Below are 26,916 nucleotides of genomic sequence, written 5' to 3' on the forward strand. Positions count from 1 at the left end.
GATGATGCGCCCAGCCACACTCCAAAAACTGTTCAGGGATGATTGGAGGAACATGACAAAGATAACGTTTTGGTGCCAAGTATTACAGGACACTTTCTGAGGTCATATGGAGTCCATGCCTCAACAGAACATTATGGGGGCACTAAGAAGACCTACAGAATAGTAGGTAGGTAGCTGTACATTTATGACAGATTGATATTAATATTCAGATGAACCTGAAACCTTGTGTTATACATGAGGCTATTAGGGCAGAACAAGGCTGGCAATGTCCGCTGGACCTTCATTCTTCTAACTTGTAATATTGTGCCATGCTGAAAACAATAATGGACTATTCTGCAGTGTCCTGTCTGCCCTTGAAGGTAAGAACAGTTATTTTGGAGTTTCGGAATATTCCCTCCCATATCCAGGTTAATGTTGATCCAACAGAGTTAATAACAGAATATACTAGCAACTATTCATGAATATCAGCGGTCTGTTTTTCTGTATGTTTTTTGTTATACAGTAGGTAATAAAAAATAAATAAAAATATTTAAAAAAAGGCCAGCGCAGAGTTTTTTTTTAAAAAGGAACCAATCAGCAGATTTTAGCATACATAACGCTTGACAATGTTATTTATGCTACAATCATTATTGGTTTTGCCCCCAGGGATGGTAAAGATATTAAGTTATAAGGTCCTCCCCCACTGGGGGACTTACACTTACCAGCTCCCGTTACTCCCCCATTGCTCCGCCCGTGGCTCCACCCCATCAGCTTGATTGACGGCTTGCGTCATCGCTCTGCTCCCTAAGCAGACGGAGCAGAGCGTTGAAGCGAGCGAGGGAAACGGAGTACGGCCGGAGCAACAGGTGCTGGTAAGTAGAAGTCCCCGCCCAGGGGACTTTATAACTTAAAGATTTGTAAATTACTTCTATTAAAAAAAATCTTAATCCTTACAGTACTTATTAGCTGATGAATACTACAGAGGAAATTATTTTCTTTTTGGAACACAGAGCTCTCTGCTGACATCACGAGCACAGTGCCCTCTGGTGACATCTCTGTCCATTTTAGGAACTGTCCAGAGCAGCATTTGTTTGCTATGGGGATTTTCTCCTACTCAAGGCAGTTCTTAAAATGGACAGAGATGTCAGCAGAGAGCACTGTGCTCCTGATATCAGCAAAGAACACTGTGTTCCAAAAGAAAATAATTTCCTCTGTAGTATTTCGCAGCTAATTAGTACTGGAAGGATTAAGACGTTTTAATAGAAGTAATATACAAATCTGTTTACGTTTCTGGCACCAGTTGATTTAAAAAAAAATAAAAAAGTTTTCCATCAGAGTACCCCTTCAATATCTTCACCATGCCTGGGGGCAAAACCATCCCCGGGGATGGTGAGTATACCAATTTTAGCATATATAATGCGTTGTTAAGTGTTATATATACTAACATCTACTTATTGGTTCCCTTTAAGAGTGGATTCAATAACAGCATTGGACTGTTTGTATGCAAAACCATATAAAATGCGTAATTACTGACTAATATGTAATAACGCATAAGATATGACAAGGTAATCAACAAATTATGGCTTATATTTTAGCACTGTATTATAGCGTAAAAGGGTTTTAACATTGGAAGATGTGTTGGCGTATGTGTAGGCAGCCGTCCCCATTGAGTGTCAGAATGAAGGGAATTCATGAGTCCTAGTGTTTTCAATGGGATTCTGCTGCACCGTGCACCTGGCGGAATTTCTGCAGCCAAAACATCTGACGTGGAAATTCCCATTCTGGCCGCAAAATAAGACGACAGGTCAATTCTTTCTGTGGAATCCGCTTGGAAATGCATTGCCGTCTATGGAGACGGCGCATTTCCGAGCGGTCCTTGTGCTGGCATGTTCTGTCTGCACCTGCTGTCTGCAGAATTTCTGCCTGGAAATAACTGTTAAAGGGGTACTCCGGTGAAAACCTTTTTTCTTTTAAATCAACCGGTGCCAGAAAGTTAAACATATTTGTAAATTACTTCTATTAAAAAAATCTTAATCCTTCCAGTACTTATTAGCTGCTGAATGCTACAGAGGAAATTCCTTTCTTTTTGGAACACTGATGACGTCACGAGCACAGTGCTCTCTGCTGACATCTCTGTCCATTTTAGCAACCGTGCATAGCAGATGTATGCTAAGGGCAGCATGGTGGCTTAGTGGTTAGCACTGCTGCCTTGCAGTGCTGGGGACTTGGGTTCAAATCCCACTAAGGACAACAATAAATAAAGCGCTATTGTTATGATAATAACGTCAGCAGAGAGAACTGTGCTCGTGATGTCATCAGAGAGCATTCCAAAAAGAAAAGAATTTCCTCTGTAGTATTCAGCAGCTAATAAGTACAGGAAGGATTAAGATTTTTTAATAGAAGTAATTTAAAAATCTGTTTAACTTTCCGGAGCCAGTTGATTTAAAAGAAAAAAGGTTTTCACCGAAGTACCCCTTTAATCACTGATTTGGACCGCCCACCGGACTCCTAAGACAAGAATGGAAGATGTTTAGAGGAATAGATTACTAGTTATATTGAATTATTCCCACAAATAAATGTATCAATCCTTACTGTTCTATAACCTGCTGCCTACAGATACAACTACATTTCCACTAGTAGTGTCAGTACTGGGCCACCCACTGTGCTAGGACCTACTCTATAGCCCTATTGATTTGATATTTGGCCTGATGTTCTGGGGAATCCCACTGGCTACATCACCACTGATCAGGAAATGATGTAATACTCTACCAAAGTGTTTCCCAACCAGGGTGCCTCCAGCTGTTGCAAAACTACAACTTCCAGCATGCCAGGACAGCCAAAGACTACCAAAGTGTTTCCGGACCAGGGTGCCCCCAGCTGTTGCAAAACTACAACTCCTAGCATGCCCGGACAGCCAAAGGCTGTCCGGGCATGCTGGAAGTTGTAGTTTTGCAACAGCTGGAGGCCCCCTGGTTGGGAATCACTGCTCTAGCATTATGACATGCTTTCCTATAATGGGATTTAAGGCTATGTTCACACATCAGAATTTCCACACGGAAATTCTGCATGTGTTTACAACCAAATAAACTTAAATGGGATTCCGCAGTCCCATTCACTCTGTAGAATTTCCACATTGGTCTTTCTGCTGCAGAAATTCTGCATCCCGCAAAAAGAAAAGGTCCTGTCCTTGATGCAAATTTTGCGCTGAATTTGCACAGGTTCTGCACAAAATTTAACAAAAGCAATGAATAAAAAACACAGAGAATTCATGCAGAGTTTCCGCATGAATTCTGCAGAAATTCTGCATCTATGCATATAGATGCGGAATTCCGCGTCTGAACCATTTGGCTGAATTTCCGCATCTTTATGCACAAATTCTGACGTGTGAACATCATAATGGTTAGGTAAAAAGTGTCAACATTAATGACAAATATGCCCCAGAATGAGAACTGGCAATGAATAGGGCAGAGGTCACTTTGAGGAGGCTATGAAACCAAAAGAAATTTGAATTACAAATCCCTTGCATGTGAAATACACAGGTAAACAGATGATGTTTCAACAAGTCTCACACCGGTCACTTTGGTTACATTTAATACATCTAAATCCCATGACAGCGCCTCCTAACATACACAAGTATAATCCAGGTAACAGCATTTAGGCTGAAAACAGATGCTGCACTTTTGTATAACAAATAAAAAGATGCCCCAAAAATGCCATACTTGCCATATTTTTTTTTTTTTTTTTTTTTAGGTGTTACAAGTGGAAACCAAGTCTAATGAGAAAATGACAAAGAAACCCACACTATATTTGAAAGAAATAGCACAAAAACTTAATCATGGAGGAGAACAAAAGAGAAAAGCTCCAAACAAAAATTGTGTCTGCCCAAAGCCTTACTCATTGGAGCTATTGTAGAGGTGTCCAGCAGTGATGGTCACAAAGCTTTGCTCCTACACCCACATATAGGCTGCTGCCAGCACTTCATTGGTACAAGTGGATTAGTGGGTCAACAAATCAAATCATTTCATTATTAGTCACAGTTCACAATAGAATCCTCCGCATCAGTCTTTACCCCACTTAGATTATACTTAGGGGACAGATTGTGCCTCTCCCTTGTGTCCATTACATCTGGAATCAATGCTGCATGTATGATGTTAGATTATAGATATGAGATAGATGGATAGATAGATGTGAGATAGATAGATATGAGATAGATAGATAGATATGAGATAGATAGATGTGAGATAGATATGAGATAGATAGATATGAGATAGATATGAGATAGATATGAGATAGATATGAGATAGATAGATATGAGATAGATAGATAGATATGAGATAGATAGATAGATATGAGATAGATAGATAGATAGATAGATAGATAGATAGATGTGAGATAGATAGATATGAGATAGATAGGTAGATAGATATGAGATAGATAGATGTGAGATAGATATGAGATAGATAGATAGATAGATAGATAGATAGATAGATATGAGATAGAGAGATATGAGATAGAGAGATATGAGATAGATATGAGATAGATAGAGAGAGAGAGATAGATAGATATGAGATAGATAAATAGATATGAGATAGATAGATAGATATGAGATAGATAAATAGATATGAGATAGATAGATAGATAGATATGAGATAGATAGATATATCCAGATAGCAAGGAGGAGCAGCCTACCAGGGATGCAAAGGTGTAGCGGGTGCAAGCGGGCCCAATCGAAGCCCGGGTCACTGGCAGAAGCAGTGATGTATAGTAGAATAAAGCGTCCCGCAGCACTCCAGTAGTGATCAAAATAGGTTTATTACCTCAAGGTAAGATACAACGTTTCGACCGTCAACACGGTCTTTTTCAAGCATCAGATATGAGATAGATAGATATGAGATAGATAGAGAGAGAGATAGATATGAGATAGATAGAGAGAGAGATAGATAGGAGATAGATAAATAGATATGAGATAGATAGATATGAGATAGATAGATAGATAGATAGATATGAGATAGATAGATGATAGATAGATAAATAGATATGAGATAGATAGATATGAGATAGATAGATATGAGATAGATAGATATGAGATAGATAGATAAATAGATATGAGATAGATAGATGATAGATAGATAAATAGATATGAGATAGATAGATAGATAGATATGAGATAGATAGATATATCCAGATAGCAAGGAGGAGCAGCCTACCAGGGATGCAAAGGTGTAGCGGGTGCAAGCGGGCCCAATCGAAGCCCGGGTCACTGGCAGAAGCAGTGATGTATAGTAGAATAAAGCGTCCCGCAGCACTCCAGTAGTGATCAAAATAGGTTTATTACCTCAAGGTAAGATACAACGTTTCGACCGTCAACACGGTCTTTTTCAAGCATCAGATATGAGATAGATAGATATGAGATAGATAGAGAGAGAGATAGATATGAGATAGATAGAGAGAGAGATAGATAGGAGATAGATAAATAGATATGAGATAGATAGATATGAGATAGATAGATAGATAGATAGATATGAGATAGATAGATGATAGATAGATAAATAGATATGAGATAGATAGATATGAGATAGATAGATATGAGATAGATAGATATGAGATAGATAGATAAATAGATATGAGATAGATAGATGATAGATAGATAAATAGATATGAGATAGATAGATAGATAGATATGAGATAGATAGATATGAGATAGATAGATAAATAGATATGAGATAGATAGATAATAGATAGATAGATATGTATACAAAGGAGATTGCAGCACTCGAGATTTAGGTGAAAAAAACTTAGAGTGGTTTTATTCCATCCAAAATGCGACGTTTCGGTTGCCACATGCGACCATTTTCAAGCATAGTTGAAAATGGTTGCATGTGGCGACCGAAACGTCACATTTTGGATGGAATAAAATCACTCTTTAAGTTTTTTTCACCTGAATCTCGAGTGCTGCAATCTCCTTTGTATACATCTCTTACTGTAGCAGTGACCCGGCTTTTCTGGATTGCGCGCACCTGCATCTATCCATATTGGTAGTGCTGCTCTAGAACCTCTTTGCTATAGATAGATAGATATGAGATAGATAGATAGATAAATAGATATGAGATAGATATGAGATAGATATGATAGATAATAGACATGAGATATAATTGGAATTTGAGTGATTCTTAATAAATAGATAATTAGAATATGATAGATAGATGAGACAAATAAGATAATTATGTGATAGATAAATAAATAAATATATAGAATATGATAAATAGATAATTGGAATTTGAGTGATTCTTCACCTTTGTGAAACTTCATTAGATAAGAGATTATAGATGAGATAGATAAATAGATATGAGATAGATAGATAGATGAGACATTAGGTAAATATGTAGATAATAGATCATTAGAATATGATAGATAGATAGATATGAGAGAGATAGATAGATAGATACATAGATATTAGAATAAGATAGATAGATAGATAGATAGATAGATAAATGAGACATTAGATAAATATGTAATAAATAGATAATTAGAATATGATAGATAAAAAGATAGCATATGATAGATAGATAGATGGATATCTAGGAAGGATGCCGCAGCACACAAAAAGAGTTCAGGTGCAAAAAAACTGTGGTTTATTCCATGGTAATACAAGCAAGCGACGTTTCAGCTGCCAGTGCAGCCTTTTTCAAGCCTTGGCTTGGCGTCGCTTGCTTGTATTTCCATGGAATAAACCACTGTTTTTTTGCACCTGAACTCTTTTTGTGTGCTGCGGCATCCTTCCTAGATGTCTGACTAGCTTTGACCAAAGCTTTCTTCGCCGCTTGCACCACCATTACGTTATTATAGGACGTGCTGCTCCAACCTGGTTTTTGTAGATAGATAGATAGAATATGATAGATAGATAATTGGAATTGGAGTGATTCTTCACCTTTGTAAAACTTCAATAAACAGATGCAGATATGTCATATTATTCATCTAGTACTAAATGCAGATCCCCAGATATGATCAGGACATGTTCCCATACAGAAGACATCTTGCAGAAATCCCCCCCCCCCCCCCCCCCCCCAGATTTATGGACCTGATGTACACAGCCCCTTTGACCTGATGCAGCCCCCTCCCTCTCTTATACTCCGGCACATTCAGGCTGTGTTCACACCTTCAGGTTTGCAGTTTGATTACAGCCAGTAACAGATCATGAATGAAGGACATGAAAAAAAGGAAGCTTCTTCTTTTTCTTAATTTTTATTTAATTCCTGACTTTGTAATTATTAATTGCAATTGAAAACCTGAAGGTGTGAGCACAGCCTTAATCCCGGGCCGGTTTTCATTCACTCTGGATTGATCAACCACCTCTGCTGGAAGTTTGTTCCATGCATCTACTACTCTTCCAGTAATATAAGATTTTCTTCTGTTGCTTCTACTCTTTCCCTAACTATGCTCAGACAGAGTGGTACTACAAATCTCAGCAAGCAGGAAGAACACTAATATATACTCTTCTTGTGTGAACACAGTGGCCTCCAAACTGTGGACCTCCAGCTGTTGCAAAACTACAACTCCCAGCATGCCCGGACAGCCGAAGGCTGTCCGGGCATGCTGGGAGTTGTAGTTTTGCAACAGATCACTGACTATAGTCACAACTTGCTATAAATCTTAGACTAACACTTATTTCTTCTGCCTGCACCTTTAAGACACACCTTCCCGAAACTACTTCACACAATACCTCGCCGGGTCAATCGGAATGAGCAAATTGCGAAAACAATCGCATCAAAAGACTGAGAGGAGAGAACAGGTTCCACTGCTCCCCTGAGCAAGTTCAATGGCATCTGAGCGCAGCAGTGTCCAGTCATAACCTGGCGCCCGGTCACCCGTGGAGCTCAGCCCTGGACTACTCTATCACTAGTGACCTCCTTACCCTCTGAAGGTCCCTTTTACTATGCGCCCAGTCACACACACACGTTGCGTTTTTCACTGCGCTGACAGGTGGTGACCGTATACACCTGTGCGGTAACGCTTACCGTTCTCAGCGGAGACTAATTCCAGCACGAGATAGAGGAGACATAAGAAAGTCCATCTCCCCGGTAAGTGCTCCATCCTGCTCAGTGACAGCGGGGCCGTGAGGGGTTAATCGCGACCGGTGGGCATGACAGGCGTAGAGCCCGGCAAGCGGAGCCGTATGTGTCCGGTAACAGATCCCAGCGCACTATGTGACAGCTTCTTCTCCTCCACGTTCCTCATTCAAGAGAAAGTTGCTCAGGCCCCGCCCACCTCCGCTTCTGATTGGCCGAGAGCCCGCTCAATGGCTTGTAGTCGCAGTACTGGGACGCTGCCTCCGATCTACCTGCGTGACGTCACCAGGTGCACGCGGCCGCTCATTGCTCAATAACAAGCTCACCGGCCGCACGCTGCGAGTCGTGACGTCATATACCTAACCCGACAACGTTGGAGAAATGCGTGAAAACCTTTAGCTATGCATGTGAAATAGGTCGAGTTAGCATATCATTGACTCTGATTTATCAAACTGTGTGAGAGATTTTCCCACAACCATCTTTTTATTACTCCCTTTTAATTTTTAAAGTCCTCATAGGGAACTATTAATAGTCATCACTCAATTCTAGACTCTTCTAGATGGCAGATTATCCTCCTCTACACTTTCCTCTACACTTTTTTTCCCAGGACTTGACCCCTGCTCATATGTATGGCTCCACACATTAATAGTGCCCACTTTGTGCCTCTCTGTGCCCCTGTATATATATATATATATGTACACCCCTCTGTCCCCCCATATATTTATAGACCCCCCCTTTTTCCCCATATATTGTTAATGACCCCCCTTGGTGCCCCATATATATTTGTAAATCCCCCTCCCTTCTGTGCCCCCCTATATATTTAATGACCTTGTCTTGGTGCCCCCATATATATATTTATTGACCCCCCTCTTGGTGCCCCTATATCTATATTTAATGACCCCCTCTTGGTGCCCCCATATATATATATTTAATCATCCCCTCTTGGTGCCCCCATATATATTTGTTGACCCCCCCTCTTGGTGCCCCCATATATATATTTAATGCCCACATATACTGCTGTAGACCCTCCACAGACATACTGCCTCCAGCCATATATAGGATGCGGCTGCAGGCAGTATGTCTGTGAATAGGCCAGTTTCCGTGGTCCAATCACTCCTTCTCTAGTCTGGGGTCAAGATCGACTGCTTTGGCCATGGGTCATAGCCAGGGGCGGACTGACAACACTCGGGGCCCCCGGACCCAAAAAAAAAAAAAGGCAAGGGCCCCTGCTAGGCTCTGCAGCTCGTCAATCTTCTGCCACGCCCCTATTCTACCCAAATCCCACACACAATAAACTAAAATTTATATATGTAAGAAACACTTTAACGAAGGTAAATTTCCATGACCAATAATACTGGTATAAAAGGAGTAATTATATACCACCACACAATAACTGGATAATACCGCCATATTGTACTGAATAAAACCACTATACACAGATCAGTATACTATAAAGGATCTGTATAAGTGATTATTTACAGGGCCATATGGCGGTAGATATCAGCTGTACACAGGATCTGTACACCATATAAGTTACAGTTACATTTTGGGACTCACAATTACGTATTTTCTGATCAGCGGCGTCCTCTTTCCTCTTCTTCTCCGTCCTGATAAGACCGCCATGTGGATCTCTTAACATCTGCAGGAAAAACATGTCATGTCAGCATTTTTCTAGTGCAGTCCCCTCCTCTACACAATCTTTCCATCTATAGGCCCACAAACTGTAATAATGCCCTCCTTGGTGTTCTGCACAGTAAAAGGACAGGTAGGTAGGTAGCCAGGTAAATAGGTAACTAGGTAGGTAGATCAGGAAGCCAGAAATGTAGGTAGGTGACAAGCCAGGTAGGTAGGGGGCTAGCTAGGTAGTTAGCCAGCCATGTATGTATGCCAGGTACATAGTTAGATAGCTGGGTATGTAGGTAGTTAGATAGCCTGGTATGTAAGTGAGTAGTTAGGCATCCAGGTATAAAGTGAGTTACCCCCCCCCATAGGTGTAGGCAGAGTTACCCCCCCCCTCTTCCCCATGGGTATAGGCCCCCTGAGTTATACCCCCTGATGAAGAAAGATGTAGATCCAGCAATTCCATAAAACATAGGCTTTATTTGTAGCACACACAACTCACCACTTAGCCAGTGTTACACTGCAAACATGGGCGCGTTTTGGGCACATGCGCACCCTTGATCAACACTGCACCTGTACGCACCTACTCCTCCTTTATACAGAGTCTTGAGGGAGGCGTAACCAACTGTAAGTTAAGTATGATTAAAAAGGAAAAAATCTTCTTAAACTAAAAAACAGGTATGTACCCCCCCCTTACCCATAGGCAGAGTTATTCCCCCCCTTTCCCCATAGGTATAGGCAGAGTTACCCACCTTTCCCTAGGAAGTGTGGGAACTCACCTAAGATTTCCACTCAAGAGCTGGTCCTGCTAGTGGAAATGGTGTTCCTGCTGTGGAAAAAGGGCAGGAACTCAGTTCCCATGCCTTCCTGCAGGACTTGAGCCCTGCCCATAGGTATAGGCAGAGTTACCCCCTTTCCTCCCCTTTCCCTATAGGTATAGGCAGAGTTACCCCCCTCCCCCTTTTTCCTATAGGTATAGGCAGAGTTACCGCCCTTTCCTCCCCTTTCCCTATAGGTATAGGCAGAGTTACCAAAAGGGTCAAAAGGGGGTATTCCGGCCATAGACATGAATATAGGGGGGCTGTAAAATAATGTAATCGAAAATAAACATAAACATATGTGGTATCGCCGTATGCGTAAATGTCCAAACTACTAAAATACACTAACACTCCTCTGTGCTCTTTCCTGTCTGATAGGACTCTTCTGTGCTCTCCTCTGTCTGATAGGAGGAGGAGAGCACAGAGGAGTCCTATCAGACAGAGGAGAGCACAGAGGAGCACTTTCAGACAGGAGAGAGCACAGAGGAGTACTATCAGACAGGAGAGAGCACAGAGGAGTACTTTCAGACAGGAGAGAGCACAGAGGAGTACTATCAGACAGGAGAAAACACAAAGGAGTCCTATCAGACAGGAGAGAGCACAGAGGAGTCCTATCAGACAGGAGAGAGCACAGAGGAGTGCTATCAGACAGAGGAGACCACAGCGGAGTACTATCAGTCAGGAGAGAGCACAGAGGACTGCTATCAGACAGGAGAGAGTACAGAGGAGTCCTATCAGACAGGAGAGAACACAGAGGAGTGCTATCAGACAGGAGAGAGCACAGAGGAGTACTATCAGACAGTAGAGAGCACATAGGAGTACTATCAGACAGGAGAGAGCACAGAGGAGTGCTATCAGACAGGAGAGAGCACAGAGGAGTGCTATCAGACAGGAGAAAACACAAAGGAGTCCTATGAGACAGGAGAGAGCACAGAGGAGTCCTATCAGACAGGAGAGAGCACAGAGGAGTCCTATCAGACAGAGGAGAGCACAGAGGAGTACTTTCAGACAGGAGAGAGCACAGAGGAGTACTATCAGACAGGAGAAAACACAAAGGAGTCCTATAAGACAGGAGAGAGTACAGAGGAGTCCTATCAGACAGGAGAGAGCACAGAGGAGTACTATCAGACAGGAGAGTACAGATGAGTACTATCAGTCAGGAGAGAGCACAGAGGACTGCTATCAGGCAGGAGAGAACACAGAGGAGTACTATCAGACAGGAGAGTACAGAGGAGTCCTATCAGACAGGAGAGAGCACAGAGGAGTGCTATCAGACAGGAGAGAGCACAGAGGAGTACTATCAGACAGGAGAGAGCACAGAGGAGTACTATCAGACAGGAGAGAGCACAGAGGAGTGCTATCAGACAGGAGAGAGCACAGTGGAGTACAATTAGACAGGAGAGAGCACAGAGGAGTACTATCAGACAGGAGAGAGAACAGAGGAGTACTATCAGACAGGAGAGAGTACAGAGGAGTACTATCAGACAGGAGAGAGCACAGAGGAGTGCTATCAGACATGAGAGAGCACAGAGGAGTGCTATCAGACAGGAGAGAGTACAGAGGAGTGCTTTTAGACAGGAGAGAGCACAGGGGAGTATTATCAGACAGGAGAGCACATAGGAGTCCTAGCCCACCCTCACTTACTGGACTTTGTCCATGCCTGTGCTTCAGCTTGGATAAGGAGACCTCCTGCCGCTATCTTCACTCATCAGACTATGTGCTGTAGGTGGTCCGATGAGTGTCACCAAAGCCCTGCAAACTGCTTTAGATGCCATGATCAGTATTGATCAAGGCATCTAAAGATTTAGTGACGGCCATCAGCTTGATCGCTGATGTCCGCCTTTAGCGGTAAACCAAGACCCACCATCTATGAAGCAAGCACAGCTCCTACACTCCTGCTTTATAGACTGTGAACACTCATGAGCATAAATATAAACCCTGGTGTGTTAAGTCCGGGTGCCAGAACGTACCTTTATGTCTGCATCCTCTAGTGATTATAACAGGAGGCAAATCAATTATCTCTCCAATCATCTATTTATACCCAGGTGTAACTGTAACAAGAGACAAGAGGACATCCTCTACATCAAAAGAAAAGAAAACTTAAACAACAACATAGAAGGGGTTTGTATTAACCCCTTAAGGACCAAGCCCATTTTAACCTTAAGGACCAGGCCAATTTTATTTTTGCGTTTTCATTTTTTCCTCCTCGCCTTCTAAAATCCATAACTCTTTTATATTTCTGTCACGATTCGGCTGGCAGGAGGTGGATCCTCTGTGCCAGAGAGGGATTGGCGTGGACCGTGCTAGTGGACCGGTTCTAAGTTACTACTGGTATTCACCAGAGCCCGCCGCAAAGCGGGATGGTCTTGCAGCGGCGGTAGTAACCAGGTCGTATCCACTAGCAACGGCTCAACCTCTCTGACTGCTGAAGATAGGCGCGGTACAATGGAGTAGACAAGAGCAAGGTCGGACGTAGCAGAAGGTCGGGGCAGGCAGCAAGGATCGTAGTCAGGGGCAACGGCAGGAGGTCTGGAACACAGGCTAGGAACACACAAGGAAACGCTTTCACTGGCACAATGGCAACAAGATCCGGCGAGGGAGTGCAGGGGAAGTGAGGTATACATAGGGAGTGCACAGGTGAACACACTAATTAGACCAACTGCGCCAATCAGTGGCGCAGTGGCCCTTTAAATCGCAGAGACCCGGCGCGCGCGCGCCCTAGGGAGCGGGGCCGCGCGCGCCGGGACAGGACCGACGGAGAGCGAGTCAGGTACGGGAGCCGGGGTGCGCATCGCGAGCGGGCGCCACCCGCATCGCGAATCGCATCCCGGCTGGGGGCGGTATCGCAGCGCACCCGGTCAGTAGATCTGACCGGGGCGCTGCAGTAGCGAGGATGTTGCGAGCGCTCCGGGGAGGAGCGGGGACCCGGAGCGCTCGGCGTAACAGTACCCCCCCCCCTTGGGTCTCCCCCTCTTCTTGGAGCCTGAGAACCTGAGGACCAGACTTTTGTCTAGGATGATGTCCTCAGGTTCCCAGGATCTCTCTTCAGGACCACAGCCCTCCCAATCAACCCAAAAAAATTTTTTCCCTCTGACCGTCTTGGAGGCCAGTATCTCCTTCACGGAGAAGATGTCAGAAGAACCGGAAACAGGAGTGGGAGAAACAAGTTTGGGAGAGAAACGGTTGATGATGAGTGGTTTAAGGAGAGAGACATGAAAGGCATTGGGAATACGAAGAGAAGGAGGAAGAAGAAGTCTGTAAGAGACAGGATTAATTTGGCACAAGATTTTGAAAGGACCCAGATAGCGTGGTCCCAGTTTGTAACTGGGGACACGGAAGCGGACATATTTAGCGGAGAGCCATACCTTGTCTCCGGGAGCAAAAATGGAGGAAGCTCTTCTTTTCTTATCGGCAAACTTTTTCATGCGAGAAGAAGCCTGTAAAAGAGAATTTTGGGTCTCTTTCCATATGGTGGAAAGATCACGAGTCACTTCATCCACAGCGGGCAAACCAGAGGGCAAGGGAGTAGGGAGGGGGGGAAGAGGGTGACGGCTGTACACCACGAAAAATGGGGATTTAGCAGAAGATTCAGAGACTCTGAAGTTGTACGAGAATTCGGCCCATGGTAGAAGATCTGCCCAGTCATCCTGGCGGGAGGAAACAAAATGCCGTAAATAGTCACCCAGGACCTGGTTAATTCTTTCTACTTGCCCATTGGATTGAGGATGATAAGCAGAAGAGAAGTTTAATTTAATCTTGAGTTGTTTACAGAGAGCCCTCCAGAATTTTGACACGAATTGGACGCCTCTATCCGAGACGATCTGCGTGGGCAAACCGTGAAGACGAAAAATGTGTACAAAAAATTGTTTTGCCAACTGAGGCGCTGAAGGAAGACCAGGAAGAGGAATAAAATGTGCTATCTTGGAAAATCGATCAACGACCACCCAAACAACAGTGTTGCCACGGGATGGGGGTAAGTCTGTAATAAAGTCCATACCAATCAGAGACCAAGGCTGTTCGGGGACAGGCAGAGGATGAAGGAGACCAGCAGGCTTCTGGCGAGGAGTCTTATCCCGGGCACAGACAGTACAGGCCCGCACAAAATCAACAACATCCGTCTCCAGAGTCGGCCACCAATAGAAACGAGAGATGAGTTGCAAGGACTTTTTGATGCCCGCATGGCCTGCGAGGTGGGAGGAGTGACCCCATTTGAGAATCCCGAGACGTTGGCGTGGAGAAACGAAGGTCTTCCCTGGAGGAGTTTGCCTGATGGAGAATGGAGAAGTGGAGATCAGACAGTCAGGAGGAATGATGTGTTGCGGAGAGACCTCTACTTCCGAGACATCCGAGGAACGAGAGAGAGCATCGGCCCTAATGTTCTTGTCGGCAGGGCGAAAATGAATTTCAAAGTTAAAACGGGCAAAGAACAACGACCACCTGGCCTGGCGAGGATTCAGCCGTTGGGCAGACTGGAGATAGGAGAGATTCTTGTGATCGGTGTAAATGATAACTGGAAATTTTGATCCCTCCAGCAGATGCCTCCATTCCTCAAGTGCCAATTTAATGGCCAGTAGTTCTCGATCCCCGATGGAGTAGTTCCTCTCCGCCGGAGAGAAGGTCCTAGAAAAAAAACCACAAGTAACAGCATGCCCGGAAGAATTTTTTTGTAGAAGGACCGCTCCAGCTCCCACTGAGGAGGCATCAACCTCCAATAGGAAGGGTTTAGATGGGTCAGGTCTGGAGAGCACGGGAGCAGAAGAAAAGGCAGACTTGAGCCGTTTAAATGCGTCTTCCGCTTGGGGAGACCAGGACTTAGGATTGGCATTCTTCTTGGTTAAAGCCACGATAGGAGCCACAATAGTGGAAAAATGTGGAATAAATTGTCTGTAATAATTGGCGAACCCCAAAAAACGTTGGATAGCACGGAGTCCGGAGGGGCGTGGCCAATCTAAGACGGCAGAGAGTTTATCTGGGTCCATTTGTAGTCCCTGGCCAGAGACCAAGTATCCTAGGAAAGGAAGAGATTGACATTCAAACAGACATTTCTCCATTTTGGCATAAAGTTGATTGTCTCGAAGTCTCTGAAGAACCATGCGGACATGCTGGCGATGTTCTTCTAAGTTGGCAGAAAAAATCAGAATATCGTCCAGATACACAACAACACAGGAATATAAGAGATCACGAAAAATTTCATTAACAAAGTCTTGGAAGACGGCAGGGGCGTTGCACAGGCCAAAGGGCATGACTAGATACTCAAAGTGTCCATCTCTGGTGTTAAATGCAGTTTTCCATTCGTCCCCCTCCCTGATGCGGATGAGATTATAAGCACCTCTTAAGTCCAGTTTGGTAAAGATGTGGGCACCTTGAAGGCGATCAAAGAGTTCTGAGATGAGAGGTAGGGGGTAGCGGTTCTTTACCGTGATTTTATTAAGTCCGCGGTAATCAATGCAAGGACGTAGGGAGCCATCTTTTTTGGACACAAAGAAAAATCCAGCTCCGGCAGGAGAGGAGGATTTGCGAATAAACCCCTTTTTTAAATTTTCCTGGATGTATTCAGACATACCAAGAGTCTCTGGGGCGGACAGAGGATAAATTCTGCCCCGGGGTGGAGTAGTGCCCGGGAGGAGGTCAATAGGACAGTCATAAGGCCTGTGAGGAGGTAAAGTCTCAGCTTGTTTTTTGCAAAATACGTCAGCATAGTCCATATAAGCCTTAGGGAGACCGGTTACAGGGGGACCCACAGGGTCACGGCAGGGAGTACTGGGAACCGGTTTAAGACAGTCCTTGAAACAAGAAGTACCCCAGCTCTTGATCTCTCCTGTGGACCAATCACGGGTTGGGGAATGGCGTTGAAGCCACGGTAGTCCAAGGAGAATTTCGGAAGTGCAATTGGAGAGGACCAAAAACTCAATTTTTTCGTGATGAGGTCCGATGCACATTAGGAGGGGCTCCGTGCGGTAACGCACGGTACAGTCCAATCTTTCATTGTTAACACAATTGATGTAGAGGGGTCTGGCGAGACTGGTCACCGGGATGTTGAACCTGTTGATGAGAGAGGCCAAAATAAAATTTCCTGCAGATCCGGAATCCAAGAAGGCCATAGCAGAGAAGGAGAAGGTAGAGGAAGATATCCGCACAGGCACAGTAAGGCGTGGAGAAGCAGAGTTGACATCAAGAACTGTCTCACCTTTGTGCGGAGTCAGCGTACGTCTTTCCAGGCGGGGAGGACGGATAGGACAATCCTTCAGGAAGTGTTCGGTACCGGCACAGTACAGGCAAAGATTCTCCATGCGGCGTCGTGTCCTCTCTTGAGGTGTCAAGCGAGACCGGTCAACTTGCATAGCCTCCACGGCGGGAGGCACAGGAACGGATTGCAGAGGACCAGAGGAGAGAGGAGCCGGGGAGAAAAAACGCCTCGTGCGAACAAAGTCCATATCCTGGCGGAGCTCCTGACGCCTTTCGGAAAAACGCATGTCAATGCGAGTGGCTAGATGAATGAGTTCATGCAGGTTAGCAGGAATTTCTCGTGCGGCCAGAACATCTTTAATGTTGCTGGATAGGCCTTTTTTAAAGGTCGCGCAGAGGGCCTCATTATTCCAGGATAATTCGGAAGCAAGAGTACGGAATTGGATGGCGTACTCGCCAACGGAAGAATTACCCTGGACCAGGTTCAGCAGGGCAGTCTCAGCAGAAGAGGCTCGGGCAGGTTCCTCAAAGACACTTCGAATTTCCGAGAAGAAGGAGTGTACGGAGGCAGTGACGGGGTCATTGCGGTCCCAGAGCGGTGTGGCCCATGACAGAGCTTTCCCAGACAGAAGGCTGACTACGAAAGCCACCTTAGACCTTTCAGTAGGAAACTGGTCCGACATCATCTCCAAGTGCAGGGAACATTGCGAAAGAAAGCCACGGCAAAACTTAGAGTCCCCATCAAATTTATCCGGCAAGGATAGTCGTAGGCCGGAAGCGGCCACTCGCTGCGGAGGAGGTGCAGGAGCTGGCGGAGGAGATGATTGCTGAAGCTGTGGTAGTAGCTGCTGTAGCATCACGGTCAGTTGAGACAGCTGGTGGCCTTGTTGCGCTATCTGTTGCGACTGCTGGGCGACCACCGTGGTGAGGTCGGCGACAACTGGCAGTGGAACTTCAGCGGGATCCATGGCCGGATCTACTGTCACGATTCGGCTGGCAGGAGGTGGATCCTCTGTGCCAGAGAGGGATTGGCGTGGACCGTGCTAGTGGACCGGTTCTAAGTTACTACTGGTATTCACCAGAGCCCGCCGCAAAGCGGGATGGTCTTGCAGCGGCGGTAGTAACCAGGTCGTATCCACTAGCAACGGCTCAACCTCTCTGACTGCTGAAGATAGGCGCGGTACAAGGGAGTAGACAAGAGCAAGGTCGGACGTAGCAGAAGGTCGGGGCAGGCAGCAAGGATCGTAGTCAGGGGCAACGGCAGGAGGTCTGGAACACAGGCTAGGAACACACAAGGAAACGCTTTCACTGGCACAATGGCAACAAGATCCGGCGAGGGAGTGCAGGGGAAGTGAGGTATACATAGGGAGTGCACAGGTGAACACACTAATTAGACCAACTGCGCCAATCAGTGGCGCAGTGGCCCTTTAAATCGCAGAGACCCGGCGCGCGCGCGCCCTAGGGAGCGGGGCCACGCGCGCCGGGACAGGACCGACGGAGAGCGAGTCAGGTACGGGAGCCGGGGTGCGCATCGCGAGCGGGCGCCACCCGCATCGCGAATCGCATCCCGGCTGGGGGCGGTATCGCAGCGCACCCGGTCAGTAGATCTGACCGGGGCGCTGCAGTAGCGAGGATGTTGCGAGCGCTCCGGGGAGGAGCGGGGACCCGGAGCGCTCGGCGTAACAATTTCCATCTACAGACACATATAAGGGCTTGTTTTTTGCGTGACCAACTGTACTTTGTAATGAAACCTCTAATTTTACCATAAAATGTACAGCGAACCCCAAAAGTTTTTTTTATAGGGAGGAAATTTAAATGAAAACCACAATTTTGCATATTTTGGAGGGTTTCGTTTTCACACTGTACACTTTACGTTAAAAATGACGTGTTCTTTATTCTGTGGGTCAATACGGAATGATACCCATGGCTAGATACTTTTATATTTTTGTACCGCTTTTGAAAAAATCTAAAACTTTTTGTACAAAATCAGTAATCTAAAATCGCCCCTATTTTGACCACCTATAACTTTTTGATAATTTTTTATTCATTTTTTTTTATAAAATGTGACAAAAAAGCAGCATATTTTGACTTTTTTTATTTTTTACGTTTACGCCATTCATCTTACGGGATTATTAACATTATATTTCGATAGTTTGGACAATTACACACGCGGCGATACCAAATATGTTTATAAAAAAAAATTATGCTTTTTTGGGGTAAAATGGGAAAAACTGACAATTTTAATTTTAATTGGGGAAGGGTATTTTTATTTTTGCATTTTTTTACTTTTTTTTTTAACACTTTTTATGTCCCCACTGTTTAGTGCTATGCATAGGACATAGCGCCGATCAGTATTATCGGTGATCTTCTGCTCTGGTCTGCTCGATCTCAGACCAGAGCAGAAGACAGCCGACAGCCGGAGTCAGGTGAGGGGACCTTCGGCCGCCATGCTGGATGATCGGATCGCCGCAGCAGCGCTGCGGGCGATCTGATCATCCATTGAAAGTACCGCACTGTATTGTATTGATCACGACATCTGAGGGGTTAATGGCACACATCCACATCATACACAGGACATAAATGTACGTCCTGGTGCATGAAGTCCCACCAAACCAGGACGTACATTTACATCCGTGGTCATTAAGGGGTTAATATAGAGGAAGTGGTCATGGTGAACTCACTGGATACATTTCTGGAGTGTAATAATATTACAGGTTACAGCCATTTTCTTCCCGAAAATGAGGAAAGTTGGGTTCTACCAGATGTTTTTTTGCCATCTTCTGGAGCAACAGTGCAGCATAATAGGTTGAACTAGATGTACCTATGTCTTTCATCTTCCCTTGAAACTATGATACTATGCTACCCTGAAGAGATCAAACACCACCAACTTAAAGGAGTAGTCCAGTGGTGACTCAGTGGTGAACAACTTATCTCCTATCCTAAGGATAGGGGATAAGTTGCAGATCGCGGGGGGGTCCGACTGCTGGGGCCCCCCGCGATCTCCTGTACGGAGCCCCGACAGCCCGCGGGAAGGGGGCGTGTCGACCTCCGCACGAAGTGGCGGCCGACACGCCCCCTCAATACAACTCTATGGCAGAGCCGAAGTGCTGCCTTCGGCAATCTCCGGCTCTGCCATTGAGATGTATTGAGGGGGCGTGTCGGCCACCGCTTCGTGTGGGGGTCGACACCCACTATCTGGCCAGCGAGCCGGGGCCCCGTACAGAGAGATCGCAGGGGGCCCGAGCGGTCGGACCCCCCGTGATCTCAAACTTATCCCCTATCCTTAGGATAGGGGATAAGTTTTTCACCACTGGACTACCCCTTTAATATCTTAATCATTCTGAGTTGTCAACCAATGGTACATTTTTTTTTACAGTTTATGAAATGTAGTACTTTTCTGTTCATAGTAAAAATAGATGAATCTGTAAGTTTTATTTTTTTATGTGGCTCATACAAGTATTATCAATTCTAGATAAAGTATATAAATAACTTACATTCTTAATATTCATTTTTTCATGTGGTTACATTTTAGATATTCATATGTTTCTTACTAAGTTGCCCAGAAAATGTGTTTTGTAACTCTACAACCACCACTGGGAGAGCATAAATGCATTATGATGGCCATATCCATTATATACTCCTCAACATTGAAACTGCATCACAAAGAAGGAAAGTAATGAAATTCTAAAAATCACAGGCTCGATAGACAGGTTAATGATATGCAAATGATTGAAAATGAAAAGTATATTCCAAACATCTCCATTTATTCAGTAAAGAGTACACTTCCATGCCTTGGCATGCTATCAGTGGGGTTATTAATGGGAAGTGTCTGAGGAATCTTCTTCCACGCTGAATGTACTTTGTCATGCATGTCATCAAGATGCTGATCAATGACATCCCAGATGTGCTTGATGGGACACAAGCCGGAAAATCCTGAAGGCCATGGTAGCACCTTAATGTTGGTGAGTTGAAAAACAGCTTCTGGGACAATTTGGAGTAATGGTCATACCCCTAGTTCCGTGACTAAAGCAGCATAACACGTAGCTGTTACCTGAAATGAAGACTAGATGGGTAAGGCTACCGTACATTATGCCACCCCATACCATTATCCCAGGACTAGTGTGACCTTTCCTGGTGAAGGCCTCTTCATAGCTTTGCCCCAAGGTCTACAGACCAATCTCCAGCTATTACAGTGTCCAGTACAAAAGCAGGACTGGCTGCCAAAAACAATAGACCTCTATTCCAGCCTCCATTTCCATCTTGTTATGCACCATCATAGCCTCTAAGAGCAGTGGCGTGAGATCTATGCAAGTGCCTTCTGATGGTTTGTGTAGACACTGTTAAATTCACTTGCAGTACAGAACGGATTATTATACGCCATTCTTCTACCTTGACAATCCATCTCCCAACCACAAGGACGGGCAGCGTTGAACAGTGCTGACATCTTGTCATACGAGCTCAGTGATCTGTCGGTGACATAAACCAAGATCTCTCAGATCAAGGATTCTCAGTGGTGCTCAGTGACACGCTGAGAAACAGAAAGCATTGTACAATCATACTGTTTTGATCCGATTTCTAAGGTTTCATGTGGCTAAATAAAAAGGGCTTTCTATCTGGCTTTTATACCATGAAAGGCTCCACAAATTGGAGCTAGATGTTTTTAAAATTTGACCCTTTGTAGATTTTAGTGACACCTATTATTTTTTGATTTTCAGAACCTACCGGCTTGTCCTTCTTGGGGCTGCAGTTCAATGTGTAGGAGTGTTAATGGTTTTTCTCATATACTGTAATATATAGATAAGTTATCAAAATCAGGGATCTAACTATAGAGGGTTCAGGTAACAGTTGCACCCTGGCCCGGGTGCCTGTGGGGCCCCAAAGCTCCTCTGCTACATTAGAAGACACCAGTGTTATAAATGTCACATGGTAGATGGGGGGGGGGGGGGGCTGTTAAATATTTTGTATCAAGTTGCCCCTCTGATCAGAAGCCTTGTTGTTTAGTTGACGGACAGTGGTACAAACTGTCTTCTTAGAATTAGCAGCGGGGAAGCCATTATGCAGTAACCCTCTGTTTACCTAGACTTATGTTACCAATTTGTGAACACAAAAGGTTTATTGATTAACAGGAAAGGAATTTTTGTCTTACATTGTTCTTTATTTGTGCAACCATACCCAGTTGCCAACAAAGCCTGTACCCATTTCAAGGGTCGGATGACTATGCCTGGAAATGAGGATTTGAATATCTTTCTGTGTTTGTAGAAAGGAAAAACAAATAACAGCTGCCAACATTATACAGTGGTCCCTCAACATACGATGGTAATCCGTTCCAAATGGACCATCGTTTGTTGAAACCATCGCATGTTGAGGGATCCGTGCAATGTAAAGTATAGGACAGTGGTCTACAACCTGCGGACCTACAGATGTTGCAAAACTACAACACCCAGCATGCCCGGACAGCCGTTGGCTGTCCGGGCATGCTGGGTGTTGTAGTTTTGCAACATCTGGAGGTCCGCAGGTTGAAAACCACTGGTAGAGGAAGTTGTACTCGCCTGTCCCCGCCGCTCCGGACCGCCACCGCTAGTCACCGCTGCCCAGGATGTCGCCGTTCATCGCTGTCGCCGCGTCCCCGATGCTCCGGCAAGGCCTCTGCTTCCCCGGCATCCTCGCTCTCCGTCGACGCCATCACGTCGCTCCGCACGCCGCTCCACACGCCGCTCCGCACGCCGCTCCTATTGGATGACGGGACAGTGTGCGCAGCGACGTGATGACGACGATGGAGAGCGCCGACGATGCCGGGGATCCCAAAGAGGACGCAGCGGAGCCCTGAGGACAGGTAAGTGATCGTCAGCGGACCACACGGGGCACCGTAAACGGCTATCCGGTGGCAGCTGAAGCAGTCAGCACTGCCGGATAGCCGTTTATGCGATGGCCCCGACATACAAAAGCATCGTATGTTGATGCTGCCTTCAACATGCGATGGCCTCTGAGAGGCCATCGCATGTTGAAATTATCATATGTCGGGGTCATCGTAGGTCGAGGGGTCACTGTACTTTACTCACTTTAATTGTTTATGCAGTCTGTTTTTATTTATTATTATTATTAATAATAATATTGGAGGCATCTCAGAACTCTTTGATGAGCAGTTTCTCTGTAATTCTACCTGTCATTGTATTTGTAAATTGACCACTCACTTATACTATTCTCAACCCTGCTCTGTACTGATGGGGGCAAATACCCCGAAACAGGCTGTCTGCACATTGGGATCAATATAGCACAGGCAATATAATGTACTTGCAAAATTACACAACTTTTTATATTTCATTGATTTTATATATAAACTTCAAATTGTTATTCATGGGTGGATGTACTGAAAACAACAATATTGGCCTTCTAAATGGTTTGTACTTTAGTTTGTGACATTACTTATTATACTATACATCCCGATCTGACACCTCAGCTACAGGAAAATCCTGTGCTTATTTACAGAAATGCCCCATACACCTATATACATTGCATTCTAAGGGTGTATTCCCACATGCAGTATCCTGTACGTGGGATTTAAAGTTGCAGATTTTTTATGCTGCAGAGTTCAATGTAAATTAAATGATTGAACACAGCTTCAGATCTGTACATGTGAATAGGCCCTAACTGTGTTACACCTATGTATGTACAGTCATGGCCGTAAATGTTGGCACCCCTGAAATTTTTCAAGAAAATTAAGTATTTCTCACAGAAAAGGATTGCAGTAACACATGTTTTGCTATACACATGTTTATTCCCTTTGTGTGTATTGGAACTAAACCAAAAAAGGGAGGATAAAAAGCAAATTGGACATCATGTCACACCAAACTCCAAAAATGGGCTGGACAAAATTATTGGCACCCTTTCAAAATTGTGGAAAAATAAGATTGTTTCAAGCATGTGATGCTCCTTCAAACTCACCTGGGGCAAGTAACAGGTGTGGGCAATATAAAAATCATGCCTGAAAGCAGAAAAAAGGAGAGAAGTTCACTTAGTCTTTGCATTGTGTGTCTGTGTGTGCCACACTAAGCATGGACAACAGAAAGAGGAGAAAAGAACTATCTGAGGACTTGAGAAACAAAATTGTGGAAAAATATCAACAATCTCAAGGTTACAAGTCCATCTCCAGAGATCTAAAGTTGTCTTTGTCCACAGTGCGCAACATTATCAAGAAGTTTGCAACCCATGGCACTGTAGCTAATCTCCCTGGGCACGTACGCAAGATAAAAATTGATGAAAGGTGTCAACGCAGGATAGACAGGATGGTGGATAAGCAGCCCCAAACAAGTTCCAAAGATATTCAAGCTGTCCTGCAGGCTCAGGGAGTATCAGTGTCAGCGCAAACTATCCGTCAACATTTAAATTAAATTAAATGCTATAGCAGGAGACCCAGGAGGACCCCATTGCTGACACAAAGATATAAAAAAGCAAGAGTACATTTTGCCAAAAGGAACTTGTGTAAGCCAAAATCCTTCTGGGAAAACGTCTTGTGGACAGATGAGACCAAGATAGAGCTTTTTGGTAAAGCACATCCTTCTACTGTTTACCGAAAACGGAATGAGGACTACAAAGAAAAGAACACAGTACCTACAGAGAAATATGGTGGAGGTTCAATGATGTTTTGGGGTTGTTTTGCTGCCTCTGGCACTGGGTGCCTTGACTGTGTGCAAGGCATCATGAAATCTGAGGATTACCAACGGATTTTGGGTCGCACTGTACAGCCCGGTGTCAGAAAGCTGGGCTTGTGTCCGAGATCTTGGGTCTTCCAGTAGGACAATGACCCCAAACATACATCAAATAGCACCCAGAAATGGATGGCAACAAAGCGCTGGAGAGTTCTGAAGTGGCAGCAATGAGTCCAGATCTAAATCCCATTGAACACCTGTGGAGAGATCTTAAAATAAAAGAGACCTAGAGCAGTTTGCAAAGGAAGAGTGGTCCAACATTCCGGCTGAGAGGTGTAAGAAGCTTATTGATGGTTATAGGAAGCCACTGATTTCATTTATATTTTCCAAAGGGTGTGCAAGCAAATATTAAGTCAAGGGTGCCAATAATTTTGTCCAGCCCATTTTTGGAGTTTGGTGTGACATTATGTCCAATTTGCTTTTTTTCCTCCCTTTTTTGGTTTTGTTTCAATACACACAAAGGGAATAGACATGTGTATAGCAAAACGTGTTACTTCATTTTCTTGAAAAATTTCAGGGGTGCCAACATTTATGGCCATGACAGCCACATCACAGCAGCACATAATGTAAACTATTATATACATGCCTAATTAATATGAACAAATCTTGAAAATCAACTTTGAGAAACATCTTTATGTGGTGGCCCAGTACAAGAGTTGCTCTCCTGTATCCTTTTCTGTCCTGTGTAGCAGACTCTATTTCAGTGCCCCAGGGTCCACGTCCATTTCACAAACCCTAAATGGTTAACCGTGCCTTATGTGATTTATTAATTTGCTAATTTCTAATGTTCATATGCCTTTAAATGTTGTTACCAAGTCATGTAACCAGGGAAGGTGTCAGTGACCAGGTGACTTGTGTGGTGTCCTATGGGAGTCCTCCAAATTGCTCCCTTATATACATGGGAGGAGCTAGTTAGGGCAGTCTAAGCCTAAGCTGAGGAGCAGTACAGTCAAGACCTGAGAGTGTCTGGTGTCCTAAGGAAGACCTAGGCCTCACCACGCAGCCATGCTTCCACCAACAGGGTACCCCTTCGGGTGAAAACCTGGTAAGCAACCACAGGGGAGAAGTCTAGTCAGTCATAGTCAAGTCTATCAAGTCTGCAAAAGTCAGCTTGGGTCTGCACGATTCAGTCCAAGTGCACTAGAAGTCCCAGCGAGCCTGCAAGTCTCCTTAAAGGAAAATTGTCAGATATTTTTTCTCACACTATCCACAGGTACTGATGCGGGAGACGCTGATTCCAACGAGCCCTACCTTGCCCGGATCCGCCCGGCCGTTTGCCCGCAATTGTAGTTTGATTATATGTGGAAATCTTGCTGTAACTGGCATGGGCGGGGCTTCTGCAGCTTAACTGGCAGTGACGTCAGTGCCACCCGTCCGCAGCGCCGGCTGCTTATGAATATTCATCCCCCTCCCTCCAGTTAGGAGTGGCGAAGAGAGGGAGAACTGGAGGGAGGGGGGATGAATATTCATAAGCGGCGCTGACGTCAGTGCAAGATAAGCTACAGAAGCCCCGCCCTTGCCAGTTACAGCAAGATTTCCATATATAATAAAACTACAATTGCGGGTGAACGGCCGGGCGGATCCAGGCAAGGTAGGGCTAGTTGGAATCAGCGTCTCCCGCACTATTCATCAGTACCTGTGGATAGTCCAGGAGAAAATATCTGACAGTTTTCCTTTAAGTCACTGGTCATCTCCTTGGGCCTAACTGAGCTGTAAAGACTATACCATCTGTCTGCCTCAGTTAAGCTGCCGTTGTTCCATACCCTTGCATTTGAGTAATTATTTGGCTCGCGCCTGGCCCAGGAACCAGCGGCCATACCTCGGGTGGTGTAGAGGAAAACCATGCCCTGGCATCATGAACACAAGGGGTTAATGCCATCTGCCCCTAGGGCAATAACATCTGCCCTTACATGGCACTCTCACCACATTTACAACCTCAACTCCCAGTAATTCATTAACCGGCAACATTGCCTCCATATATCCCATGGCTCTGATCCCAAGCAGGCATTTTGGGAATATGACCCATCTCAGCCGAGGCACCCTGCTTTCACTGAATTAATCGTCACAAATTTCACACCAGACCTGCAGGAGTGAATTGCTTGCTTGCATTTGTCTTGTAAATTGGCTGGATAAGTGCCTATTGTTTGTCTGTATATCTCATGAATAGACCATTTAGAATGTCATCCCTTTAGGGTTTTCTCAAAAATACTAGCCGTCATGAAGAGCTTGATTTTCAAGACGACAGTAAGGAATCCCTGATGCTTAGGGCGGTGTGAGCTGAATTTGATTACTTGAGTGATGAGTCCTAAAGGCTCTATTACACAGGAAGATTATTGGCTGACTAGGCCGATATTGCACTCTGTAGTAGGCCCAACAATTATACAACCAACAGGCTGATCACGACTTTTAACCATTCACCAGCCACACATCTCCACATGTAATAGGTGAATGTTGCCAACAATGATGGAAGTAAAGGGCTGCACAAACAATCCCCGATCTACTTACATTGGGCACAGGTCTGTTTGTGCAATACTACCCTGA

The 26,916-nt window shown here is 44.8% G+C and overlaps 1 protein-coding gene across 3 annotated transcripts in view; it reads right to left on the minus strand.

The window, feature by feature from the left end:
* ERBB3 (erb-b2 receptor tyrosine kinase 3) overlaps positions 1-26,916 on the minus strand; it is a 130,833-nt gene that overhangs the window by 98,704 nt on the left and 5,213 nt on the right. The window contains exon 1 of one of the 3 annotated variants that reach the window (XM_056562318.1): positions 7,995-8,221. The exons of the other annotated variants lie outside the window; for them this stretch is intronic. Within the exon in view, the coding sequence (XP_056418293.1) occupies positions 7,995-8,070 (76 nt within the window). The 5' untranslated portion in view covers positions 8,071-8,221. Of the gene's footprint in view, positions 1-7,994; positions 8,222-26,916 lie in introns of those variants that run through there. 3 annotated transcript variants of the gene reach the window in all.

This window comes from Hyla sarda, chromosome 2 (assembly GCF_029499605.1).
Source record: "Hyla sarda isolate aHylSar1 chromosome 2, aHylSar1.hap1, whole genome shotgun sequence".
Taxonomy (NCBI): Eukaryota; Metazoa; Chordata; class Amphibia; order Anura; family Hylidae; genus Hyla; species Hyla sarda.